The 13,082-nt window shown below is 42.8% G+C and overlaps 1 protein-coding gene across 1 annotated transcript in view; it reads right to left on the reverse strand.

Moving 5' to 3' along the window:
• tyw1 (tRNA-yW synthesizing protein 1 homolog (S. cerevisiae)) overlaps nucleotides 1-13,082 on the reverse strand; it is a 94,123-nt gene that overhangs the window by 46,874 nt on the left and 34,167 nt on the right. Inside the window, exons 12-13 of the mRNA XM_050066591.1 lie at nucleotides 6,509-6,686; nucleotides 1,202-1,337 (exon numbers count right to left, since the gene is read on the reverse strand). Coding sequence (XP_049922548.1) covers nucleotides 1,202-1,337; nucleotides 6,509-6,686 — 314 coding nt within the window. The remainder of the gene's footprint in view (nucleotides 1-1,201; nucleotides 1,338-6,508; nucleotides 6,687-13,082) is intronic.

Consider the following 13,082-nt stretch of genomic DNA (forward strand, 5'->3'; position numbering starts at 1 on the left):
GCTGGGCACAAACAGTGGCATGATAATAATAACAGCAACAGCAGCAGCAGCAGGAAAATACCCATCAAATTAATATAGTAAAATGAATGCAAGTAATGAAGCTTAGCAAAATTTCCAGGGGATAGCCTAATTAGTTCTACACTTAATTACAGGCTCAAAAAAAAAACACCATTCAATTTGTGTACTTATGATGCAGAAATACTAAGGCGAGGTAATTAAATAGACTTGATCAAGCTTGAGGTTATTAGCTGTTCTGACCTGGGAAAACAAATGTGCTCAACAGTGAGAGAGATGACAGAAAATCTTTATAGTAAAAACTGTCAGCTCTTTCCTGTCCTGGGTTTTGCACGTTTACCAAACAAACCCTTCATTCAGGGTGCTGCACAAATCTTCTTTTGGGCCAAGTCCAATTTTATTATTAAAACCTGCTGATAGCACATATGTACCGTTCGCTTATGCACTGCTTCACAGTCTTCCCGCGCAGAGTACTCTGGGCACAGACGGAGCAGCGGTGAAGCACAGTGAACATAAAATTTAACGGATCATTGTGTTGGGTCTTAAAGTTTGCTTTCACTCACAAACGGCTGCTCCTCTCATCAATCAATCTGATCTGATTAGATCAACTCTGACCGCATCGACTCATCAATTATCCACACTTTGACTCAAAACTCTACAAACTGCAACTGTGGGTCTAAAAATCTCCGAATTTAGAGAGGAACACAGACTGATACACAGGACACACTGGCAAAAGAAAAAAAGAAAAGAATCATGGAGTCTTGGTTTATATTTAATCAGCACTGCCTAGTTTTACCTTTTGATCAAAGTTTGAGAGAAAGAAAGAGTTAGGGCAGCTCTCCCTTTCAATCCACTTCTGTACTCTTTGTGTCTGTGGTGGCGGGCATACAAAAATGTGGAAGTACAATCTGTAGTTTAAGCAACAGCCCAAGACCCAGCGAGCTGAGAGATGAGCAGGGAGATCTGGGTGCTGGTAAGATGGACGGAAGTTTACCAGTTTACATGCAATGACAGCTACTCTGCGTGGTTCAGCTATAAATTTACAGCTTTAGCATTTTGCAAATGTAGAGCATTTGTTTTACCATATTTGAACAGGAAAGTTTGACTGCGTAAATATTCAGTAAAATACAGTTAGACCTTGATGACCTTCTGCCTGGAAACCAAACTAGCTTAGCGTGCAGCTTACCTTCTCTCCCAGGGCCCTGAGGCTGTCCAGGAAGCGGGGCCAGAAGTCCTTGAAAAGCGGTCGGTCGATCTTTTTCAGACTATCTTTGGTGCTGGCGTCCACACTAACATACAACTGGGTAACAGGTACAAGGCTCCTGGAAATGATAGAAAATATAGAGGATTAATGAGGATAAAAATGATCCAGTCTGAGAAAGAAAGAGAGTCTGATAAGAGGTGAAGTACAAACCTTTGGAGCATTTGAAAAAAATAAAACAAAATAAAAAGAATACATTTAAGTTAGTCACCCTCAATATCATGGAACTTTACATACTCCCACATCACAAGTGTATTTGTGTCAGCTCTCTGAAGGAAGGCAGTTGTTCTCCTTTAGTGTGAGACAAGGCAGAAAATATTTGGGCTGAATATAGAATATAATATATCTGTTGCTCAGCTCCTCTCAGTACACATTTCTTCTTCCATTCAATATTACACATGCAACAACATAAAGTCTAGTTGTGCTCTAAGTAACAAATTCATCGCAGAGACGGATGATGGCAAAATGAGGGGGCAGCCGACAAGGAAGCTGTGAAAAACTACCTTATTTATATTACTTATTTATACTGCTTCTCATCAATTTTAAATAAGGAAAGACATTAACTTGTGGCACAATCCGTAAGAGCCGGAGGACGCACCAGAGAAGTAAACAGAACCAGAAAAGTGTAAAACATCTACATGACTGAAACAAGAGGAGCGCTCCCCTTTCATGTGTCTTTAGATGGGGGATAAAAATATTTGCTGTGCAAGAGAGGCAATTATGTAAAGACGCAAAAACAACCAATTAGCCAAATGAGCAATGAGACAGAAAGTTTGGAAATTCAGCTCTTTCTACAGTAAATGAACAGTTCCCTCTCACAAAAGCAGGACTGGAACAGAAAATCAATAAACTGCAACAGCTCATCTCCAACCAGGTGGCTCTGGCAGACAGAAAAAAAAGGTGATGGCTGTCCTTGCCATCCACCTGCTCCATGAGGATATGACAAGTCAGCCTGTGACAGGCAAGTTAGCTGACATATCGCCTGTGTCAGTGAATGTCTTGATGACAACCTGCAAGGCTTCTGGACAGAGAGGCATCTTGAGATGTAAGGTCAGAGGGCATGTAGAGTGACGGAAACCAAGGTAAACATCTGAACATGCAACTATTTATTACAAACAAGTCAAGTGACAAACAGCTTTACATGTCATTCTATATCCTGTTACTGCTTGTGTGTGTGTGTGTGTGTGTGTGTGTGTGTGTGTGTGTGTGTGTGTGTGTGTGTGTCTCTCACTGACTGACTCACTGATGATAGATGACTGTTTGAGAGCACCTGTGTGAAGGTGTAAGCTGGGTCTATACAAGTGGCTCCTTACTCTACCTACCTTCTCTCTGACTCCCTGACACAAGACTCTGCTTTTTGTTTGATAAATTAAAAAAAAGTAAATCTTGTCATTTAACCCAGTGCTGCATCCTTCCTTATGTTGCAGTTTTCAAGCCAGTCTTAACATAATTGGGGCTCTGCATTTGTTAACCCAGACTATTCCTGCAGTACACAGTCATAGCGCGATGCCCCAGCCTCCTCTTAACGCCTAATGCGGATGGTGTTGCCTGGAGCAGCAAACTGTGAGACATATCTTAATGATGTGGAAGTCTACTCTGCTGATTCAGTGTTGGCAATAAGCTTCTCTCACCTTGAACTTTGCTAAATGTGAGTTCCCTAAGGCTACCATCACTTATCTTAACGAGCAGGTCTGTCAAGACCAAGTGTGGCTAGTAGATGCTGAGGTTTCTGCCATCCGTTTTCTTGAGTTACAATACAGAGTTTTACCTTAACTTCACTTCCATTGTCTCCCCTCTGACAGACCTCCTTATCCCCACTTTGTTTGATTTGGGAGGAAAAATACCAGCAGGCTTTTCACACTGTACAAAGTCTTATCTGTAGCTCTCCAGTGCTGTCGGCACCAGACTTTGCAGTGCCATTCAAGTTGGAGGTTGAAGCGAGTGGTAGTGAAGCTGGTGCTGTATTGCTAAAGGAGGTTCCTTTGGCATTGATCACCCAGTCTGTTCCCTGCAGCCCAGCCTAAGTACAGCACAATGGAAAATGAAGCCTTAGCAATGCTCTGGGTCCTCCAATATTTCGAGGCTTACGTTGGCTTGATTCCACTGTTAGTGGTAGTTTTTACAGATCACACCTCTCCTGTGTTCCTAAATCGGATGTTTAACAGTAATCAACAGCTGATGCACTGGGCCCTTATGGTCCAAAACTTCACAAGAGAAATCTGACACAAAAAGTGGTATGGCAATGTTGTGGCTGATGCTCTCTCACGTGTACCTTTGGATGACCCCAGTATGGCTGCACTTTTAAGGAAGGGAGTGTTACATGTTATGTGGCTGCTTTGCTTGTGTGTGTGTCTGCTCTATGTGTTCCAGGTGCAGCTCAATGACTCACTCACTGATGACAGAGGACTGTTTGAGGGCACCTGTGAAGGTGTAGGCTGGGTCTATATTAGTGGCTTCTTACTCTGCCTACCTTCTCTCTGACTCCCTGACGCAAGTCCCTGTTTCCTGTTTCCTTTAACCCGGTGTCGCGTCCCTCCTTACCATGCACCTTTCGGGGCAGGCATAACACAGCCATTTTTCTTCAACTTTTCTCAAATCTTCTGACGTCATTACACTCCTTTACAATTTTTGCAATTTCATATGTATCATTTTTAGGAAATGGAGCAGTACCACCAGAGATCATGCAGGCAGCGTAGCGTAGTTCAAGACAGACATGACCATAGGAAACGACGACAGCGGAACGAACAACTTGATATTATATTGAAAAGAATTCTCTGTCTACATGTGGTGATGTATTTATTGGCTTCACAGATCACTGCCGTCTACAATGCTGCCTCCGTTAAAAGGTCCATTATTACGACCTCCACCACCGTTGCCTCTGCTGTTGCTGTCTGAAACATCTGACTCTGCCCTCAAGTGTCATCTATTGGCTGTATTGATGCCAACATAAAGGACACATGGAAGTATGAGGGCAGTGATGCTTACAATGTTTCAATGGACGTTTCTGTTATTGTACGTAAAGGGAGCATAAATGATCCATAATGCTGTTTTTAGCACATGGCAATGTTGCCCTAAAAACACGTTTGGCAAGTTCTTCTTATACTTACTGTACATGTGATGGATGTACTTGGCTTTGTTTTATTTTTCAAACAAAGGGATGTCAGTGGGGCTTGCAGGCACATTCTTGTGTTGACAGAGTGCTGAGTAGAAGCTGTAGTGCAGGAAATAATGACACTCTGAGGTCATTCAGTACACAAAACTTTTCATGTTGATGCTCACAAACCCTCCTGAATGTGTGTGTGTGTGTGTGTGTGTGTGTGTGTGTGTGTGTGTGTGTGTGTTGCTGCACATAAAGCCATCTGACGTGGCATTGCCTTTTATGAATTTTTCATAAAGTTAATGTAGATGCATAATGTACATGCCTCTAGGAACTGTTCCTGTGGTGAACTCCTGTTACAGACACATGGATGCAGAATGCGGAGACCTGAACTCTTGTGGCTGGGTTATGATTTAAAATGCAGCATTTTAGAGAAGCCATTGTCAAACTGACATGCAGCATCGCCTGCAGGTCAATCACTGAAAATAACTGGGTTTTATTTTTTGTAAGAAGTTGAGATATTTCTCCATTCCTTTTGTAAAAGCTTTGTAAAGTCATTAGAGCAAACACATGTTTCAGCACTCAAGCACAGGCTTTAACATTCATTTGTGATGGTTTAAGAGGGCCAGTTCAAATACATTTTCATTTTAAAACAGTGATTTAAAACAAAAATGATCTCCGTACACACGGGTGTTTTAGCATCATTTCCGAAAAAATGTAAACAGGAAGCAGATTGTCTACTGCTGAGCTGGCTAAAGGTAAGACAAAAGATGTCTTTGCCTAAACCAACAACAAAGTGAAACTGCTACTCAAAGTAACATGAGTATAAGGCGGTCAATGCAGCAGAAAGAAGATCAGGAGGCGCTGCAAAAAGCAAATCCTGAGAAATATTAAAGCCACAGACTGTTAAAAATGTTGGACATAGTTACCATGATGTCACTAATTGGTTTGTGGACTCCTGTTCTGAATCCTTGTGTTTGGCATTTCAGCCGTCACCATCTTGGATTTTTGGAGCCAGAAGCAACTGTAATTGGTTGAGAGGGTGGACATGTGGAGGGGCAAGGGGTGGATCTGACACATGGACTGTGGCAACACCTCGCAGACGGCCTGTCACTCAAAGCGACCCCACCCCTAAATATCCCAAACTTTAAGCCTTAAGATTTAAACGTTTGAGTGATTAAAAAATTCACCCTCTGTACAGTTTTCATGAATGTTGAAATTAGCTCTTGAGACCAAAATTGCTCTTTTTTCCAGGGTGTAAACATGTTTATTTCTGCTGTAAAGTTGGGTGTTTTAACATGGGGATTGACTCCGTTTTAGAGCCAGCCTCAAGTGGCCATTGTATGAACTGCAGTTTTTCCATGCTTCATTTTTCAGCTCCAGAGGTTGCCGCTTGATGAAAGTAGTAGTACTGGGAGCATTATCCATCACTGGAGGAAACCTTGGCAATAGAAAAGGAGTACCCATACAAGAAGAATTTTAGCTTTAATGTTTTGGCTTGACACGGAGTGACTGATGAGACCCTTTCAGGAAGCGAGAGAAGGTTATTGTGTAATTGTTTTCATGTCTGCGTTTCTGCCTGTCCAGTCTAAAATGCAACCCTGGTCAGGAGCATTTTCAGAGGTCGCCGTGTTAGGGGCTCAAAAAGGCTGGGGCTGAATAGTGTGGATGCTTGGTGTAAACGCAGCAAAAATTATGCAGAGTTTCAGTTTGATTTGCAAAGGTTTTGAAAAGTCTGCTTCTGAAACTTCTCCTAATAAAGTTGGAGTTCTGTTTCAAAGCACTGAAAGTTTAATTTAACAATGTACTGCTGACTTTTTTATGTTCTGAGCCTAACAAACTCTTCCATTGTGTTGTGCCCTCCTTGTTAAAGGACACATGGCACTTATAATTGTGGATAGTAAACCTTTGATCCTTCCTGCGAGGAAGGAACCTAACTACTGCGACACACTCCTACTCCCTACTTTCCAATTCATCCCCCCGGACTTCAAAGAAAAGAGCTTGCGAAGGCAGGGAATAAAAATATACCACAGAACCATAATGAGCCAAAACAGAGAGGCTGGAATGTATATTTTGAGAGAAGAGAGAAACAAGAACAACCACACGAACAATTGTGCGATTCCTTTTGCCCCTACCTGATTTCCTGTGGGAACTGTGCATTGGTGACCACGAAGCTGGAGATGTGGTGGGAGTGGAGGAGGCGGACGAAGGTGTTGATTTCAGGGTACATGATTGGCTCACCCACCAGGGAGAGAGCACAGTGCTTGACTGCCAAGCCCTCCTCGTACCGCTCGGGCTTCACTCCAGGGACACCTGGAGGGAGAGAGGTCAGTGGATGAATAAATGATAGTTTTGTTGTTGATTCCACCTTTGACTTGATGAATGCCTCCCAACGATAAAATGAGTGGCCTGACATGTGGAAGCACAAATCAAGACAGCTCCAAGTTAAAAAACTGTGGGAAGTAACAGCATGAGGTCAGGCTTTGAAGTGAGGTCAAACTGAGTAATTACATAAAGCAAAAAAAGGCACAAGAGAGACGTGTGGTGTTCATGAAAAATGAGCAGAAGAGAGATACTGAAAGTTTGAGCTTTGGGAGCCGGGCCTGAAGCCCAGTCTCTTTCTCTTCTACTCCCTCTCTCCTCTTTTTCCACTGGGTGGTCTTGGACTCTTCCGATGTTCAGTGGATTCATCAGCACAAACTACAGGGGGCTGTAAAAATAGACTCAGCATAAGTTCCTGACTATTTTGAAGAAATGTTATAAAGTTTAAAAGGCTATTGCTGTTAAACTTTGAGATTTATAAATCAAAAGTAATAAAAAAAAGAAAAAAGGAAACGACTTATTAATGGGAACAAGCATTTAACAGTACAAACCTAACCTATAGGCATCAGACCCAAAAATATTACTTTAAGAGTAAGGAATCTTGAAAGTCTCGAGCCTCTTTTACACTGCCTGTTAAAGGCAGGACTGTCTCACTGTTTTTCTGCCTTGCTGTTCTGTATAAAAGGTACAATCGTGGAACGACGTGACAGAGTTGTCTCACCTTAAAGCCGGCAGCAGAGGCAGTAACAGCACCAAATTGACTTTTTCTGGAAAACACCTGATAGGACTGAACTGGAAGTGACATTTTGACGTGGTGTTATGTGTGTAACCCACCACGGGGAGATTTAAAAAGCAGCTAGCAGCAGTTAGCAGCTAACTCAAAGAAAAAGAACAGCAACAGAAATGTGCGCAAATCGGGAAACCAATGAGGTCTGGGAGCTCCTTACCCTCCACACTAAAGACGAAATCAGCCGCTACATAACAGAGAAGGTAAATGATTATTTTTGCCATGTTATGTCATTGTCATTGTTTGTAAAGTGCTGCTGACGTGTACGTTATATGTCACACTAGAGTCTGACACTGTTGTGTTACATGTCATGCCATCAGAACACCAGCATACTTTCTAAAATCACACACTGGGGCGGTATTATGCCGCTATCGTTTGGTTCTGTACAAAAAAAGCAAACCCAGCATGATGAAGGGACTTCGTAACGGTCCTATCACGAGTCTCTGTGTAAGGGCTTTAGTCATATGTAGTTATGCCAAAGGAAATTCTTATTATCCAATGGAGGAAATTCCACATTTGGATCATGCCTACAGATAACTGAATTTAGAATTACATAAATTAGATACATGGAACAAGCAAAATTGGATTAATGAACAACTACCTAGGACGTGAAACAGCCGAAGAAACGACATGAGTCTGTATAAGAATATGTAGACATACAGAACCTGTGATCAAGGCCACATCCTTACTTTCATTTTTGAAATAATCTCCTTCCATACTAAGATGCCTGAAACAACATATCACATGACCATTCAAGTACATTGGGGATTCACATCCTGGTGTAAACAGGAAGTGGAATGTCTTCTCTGCGGTTGGTTGCTTAGTTTCAAAAAATACGACAGAGATGGTGAAAAGTAAAACAAGAGATTTCTTTGCTTGCACAGCTGACGAGGCGAAACTGTTACTGGGAGTAACACATGGGTAAAAGACGGTCAAAGAGGAGGAGGCTGACAGCTAATATGGTTACATATCAGAGCTGTACCAGGAGTATCCATCACTGGAGGAAGCCATGACGATGGAAAAGGAGCTCCTACACAAGAAGGATAAAACCTAGCCTTAAAGGGATAGTGCACCCAAAAATGAAAATTCAGCCATTATCTACTCACCCATAGGAGGAACAGCATTTCTTTGTTGAGCCCTATTTGTTTGAGCCCGAGTATATGGACGAAACTTAGGCTCCTGGATGAAGCAGCCGCCGCAGCTCATGAGCCTAACCCTCAGCCAGCCGTAGAATACCGGAGTCGAGCACTGGAAACCTGGTGGTGTAGTTGTTTCAAATGCAAAGCAATGCCAACGGATGAGGAAAGTCTTTGCTGCTCAGACTGGGAATTGGCGATGCCTGCACTTGAGAATCTGGACATCAGTACTGACGAGACTGCTGCTCTTCAGAGATCACCCATCACCCTGAGCGCGCACACACGTGAGCGTGGAGCACAGAGAAGCAGTCAGAGCTACAGGCTACAGTGAGGCTAAAAACAGAGTTCATAAGATGTTTTTCGAAACAACTTTTTATGTCGCGGCTGCAGCACACTTGGATCACTACGGATGAACAGTATGGAGATACTTTGTGGATTCAATTTTGTGTTCTTGGACGTCAGTCTGGGGCGCCGTCAGCCATTAGGTGTGCTAGCTGCTCCGCCCACCGATCTCCGCAAGGGATGTGAGGACTCTAAAACTTCACCAGGGCCTCCGTCGGCATGGGTGAGAAGATAATGGCTGAATTTTCATTTTTGGGCGCACTATCCCTTTAATGTTTTGCTTGACATGTGACTTATAAGACCAAAATGCGAAGCAAAGGTGTGTGTCTATGTCATTGTTTTTAAAACTAAAACGGGATCAGCAGCATTTTCAAAAGTCTCTGTTTTAGGGGTTACAGAAAACACTGCAGTAGTGTTGATGCTGGACGTAAACAGCAAAAAATGACGAACCCTTTCTGCTAAAGAAATGTTAGTGTGGATGAAGCCTTCTGATTTTTGGGGTTTGGAGGACAGGGTGGGAGGCAGACAGCGTCTAGTGAAGTAACAGCCAAAGAGATCATATAATTTCTTTTTTTTTTTCTGGCAGTATAAAGCAGTAAATGCTGTATGACATGGCAAGAATTTGATGGAGACAGGGAATAAACAAATAGTAAAGCTTTGGGGGAGAAAGTTTCATACCCTGTCATGGGGATTTAATGTGATACTGCTGAAGCGACAGCAGATGCCATTTGATTTGAGAGTACTTGCACTGAATCCTAATTAAATAAAACTTTGGAATGTCGCCTTCATATGCTTTATAACACAGTCAATGAATTATTGATAAGTTTGCAGCATTTTGTATGGTTGAACCATTGAAAGCAAGTGTTTCAGTGCCACCTTTCAAGGACAAATCACATCTCGAAACAGCTGCAAAGTTATCAAACAACAAACTGTCCCCCCGAGAGAAATCCCACTTAACTCTGTTCACATCAACCAGCTGGGAGGATGCAGCAAGTGTGTTAAGAGTCTAACATCTCATTAAATGGATCTTATGCTATTAGTGATGTGAAACTCTGTTACATTCTCACATTTTATCATTTGGGGGAGGCGGCTCTCTGTTTCTGAAGTGAACATCTCAGATAAAAATGAAGTCTATCAGCAAGGACATTAGCCTTTATCATGAAGATTGTTACTGTATAAGAAGCTGCAGAATTGATTCAAGGGAAGACAACTATAAGTAAAGACCTGACAGTGAAATGTCCTCTGGACTTGACCTGCATTATCTTTGGTTAGACTAGGGCTGTCAAAATTGCTCAAAAATGACATTCGAATATTCCTTCTAAAAATAACTCATTGGTTCGAACCAGTCGAATTTTTTTTTTTTTTCGCATTATGTCCACAAGAGGGCAAACTAATAGGCTACAAGGAAACATACTTGTATATGTATTAATACAAGGAAACATAATTACTTGTAGGGATTTTTATTTCAACATAAACGTCTTTGAAAACATACCTACACATTAAAACACATAAAACAATTAGGCTATCTATAACATTACTTTAGAAACGACCGCGGACCTCTCGCTCGCCCCCCCCTCTCTGACCCGTCACCCCCCCTCTCTGACCCGTCAGGCCACACCGCTCACGGAAGCGCTGCGAAGAGCCTCGGCGCCCATGTTAACCAATTGTGTCATCCTCCACACCGGCTGCGCCGCGCCGCGCAGCTCCGTGGCCGGTTCTGGTCTATTTTCTGCGCGAGCCGCGAGCAAATGTGTCAAGCCGGGTGACGGAGACAACAGCTGGGAGCAGAAACGCTTGTCGACCAGCATGGAGAAATGCGCGTCTGATGTGAACGGAAGTGCTCCGGCTCGTGCGAGAATTTCGGTGCGCTGCGCTTCGCAGCACCTCCGCGGGCGGTGTGGCCTTATGCAGTGCTTTCAGTGCAGCGGCCCAGGCCAACGGCCACTCGCAAAGAGGACAGCTGCGGTGGTGTTTTTTTTTCTCTCCACAATCGAATATCAATTTTCACATTCGAAGGTCCAATTTTTTTTCAAATTCGAATTTAAATTGGAATTTAGAATATTTGTTGACAGCCCTAGGTTAGACATCAAGATTTATAGGAGATGGTTAATAAGGTTTTATCCTCTGCTTTGCACACTTCTCTCCATTTAATTTGGTCATGGTGAGTTACGCCAGGGCCACACCGCCCGCGGAAGCGCCGCGAATAGCCTCGAAGCGCCGAGAAGAGAAGGCAGTTTCCTTTCGGCGCCCACGATTTGTGTCGTCCACACTGGCCGCGCCGCGCTGGGAAGCTCCGCGGCAGGCTCACGATTTGCAGCGATCAGTTCGGCGTCTGGTCTATTTTCTGCGCGAGCCGCGAGCGAATGTGTCAAGCCAGGCAGTGAAAAATAACAGCTGGGAGCAGAATCCCTTGTCGACGGCGTGGAGAAATGCGCGTCTGATGTGAACGGAGGTTCTCCGGCGCGCGCGAGAATTTCGGTGCGCTGCGCTTCGCAGGCAGTGTGGCCCTGGCGTTAGGGCCCTGACACACCAAGCGGTCAGCCGCTGGTCAATGTCAGGCAGTCGGTGAGCATCTGTCGCTCTAATTTGTGCGGTGTGTCCAGCACTGTTGGCACTAGTCTGCCCTCGTCTTTTTCCGGCCGATTCAGCATATTGAAATGGCATCGGAGACAGCAGAACCTGTTGGTGAATGAAATCACTATGACTGGAAGTTCAGCTCAGTGCAACGAAAAGGAAACTGAAGTGAGGAAAACAAACAAACTGCTAAAGTCAAGAGGGCCTGAGATCAAAGCTAACTTGTTATATTGGGAAATATTACTTTTAAGCCATTCAGTTCTTTGGCAGAAATGGTTTATAACTGTGTTACTGTAAATATCATTTGTTCGTTCAACATAGGGTTGTGTTGTTAATGTGCAAACTGGTTAACTAGTGTCTTGAATCCATCCTGCAGATCTTCCAGTTTCCCTTTTTTAATGACAAATACACATTAAAAGTACTTCCTTTTACACTGGCGCAGAAAATGCAGTCTAGTTGGCAGTTGGTTGTAGTCTTTGCTGTGTGTTGAGGTGCAACTTTTTGGTGACATGAGGCAACACAACAGTCAGCCTTCATTGATACTACTTCCTTGATGTCCGTTAGGTGTGTCTGGGCCTTTAGACAGCCCTGTCTCCTGGAAATTATGTTTATATACAACTAATTTAAAGCAGCAAGCACATTTTGAAGGAAAAATAAAACCAGCCAATTACGTTTTCTTAACATAATAAGGAAATGTTGCCAACTAGCTTATGTGGCAAGTCACAAAAGTTCACTGAAAACGGATTTCAGCTGTTTGTGGCCAGTAAAAGCAACCTTGCAATACAGTATCCATTCATAGTGATTACAGCAGTATTTTTCTTTATTAGCCTTTTTATTACCATCTAACTGAAATCACAATCTTTCCCTTAACATAACCAAAGTGCTTTTGTTGCCTAGACCTACAACAGGGGTCTGGGTGCAAACCCAAAGTTCTGGTGTCAAAGTCCTGCACTTTGTTCACCCAGCATCCTCTCCAATTACCTCCGTCTAGTGTTTTGTTAAGTGAGAGAAATGTTGTCTGGAAAAATAGGCGGGCAGCGATTGCCATAACAACATATTTCAGAAAGGTTAGTAACTTACAAACGTAATTTCTACGAGACAGTGAACACTTCCCAGTGGTACTGATTGGTGCCTCCTCAATGCATTCACTTGGTAAAATCAAACAAGGACATGGGGGCTTGGATGGAAGGATGTAGTGTTTTTAGCATAGTATGCATGACTGGAGTGAGACATTTTAAAAATTAAAAGTCCTTTGTTGTTGTAACTAAGAGATTCACAAGACAAAATATTTAATTCATAAGTTTACTTAGCTGCGAAAGTTAGAACATCACCAAAGCTTCTTCCTGTACATATGCAAATGCACTACATAATGTAGGCTCATGTGAATTTTATCATATTGCCTGGAGCGCAAATGCATGCAGGACAGTTAGAATTAACTGCCAACCAAACAGCATATACTGTATTACATCCTAAGAAAAGATGAATGTAAAAATTAACAAACCAAACAAACAAACAACTGCTAAAAAATGTAATAGTTTAAAAAGATCT

This window comes from Epinephelus moara, chromosome 2, assembly GCF_006386435.1.
Source record: "Epinephelus moara isolate mb chromosome 2, YSFRI_EMoa_1.0, whole genome shotgun sequence".
NCBI classification, from domain to species: Eukaryota; Metazoa; Chordata; class Actinopteri; order Perciformes; family Serranidae; genus Epinephelus; species Epinephelus moara.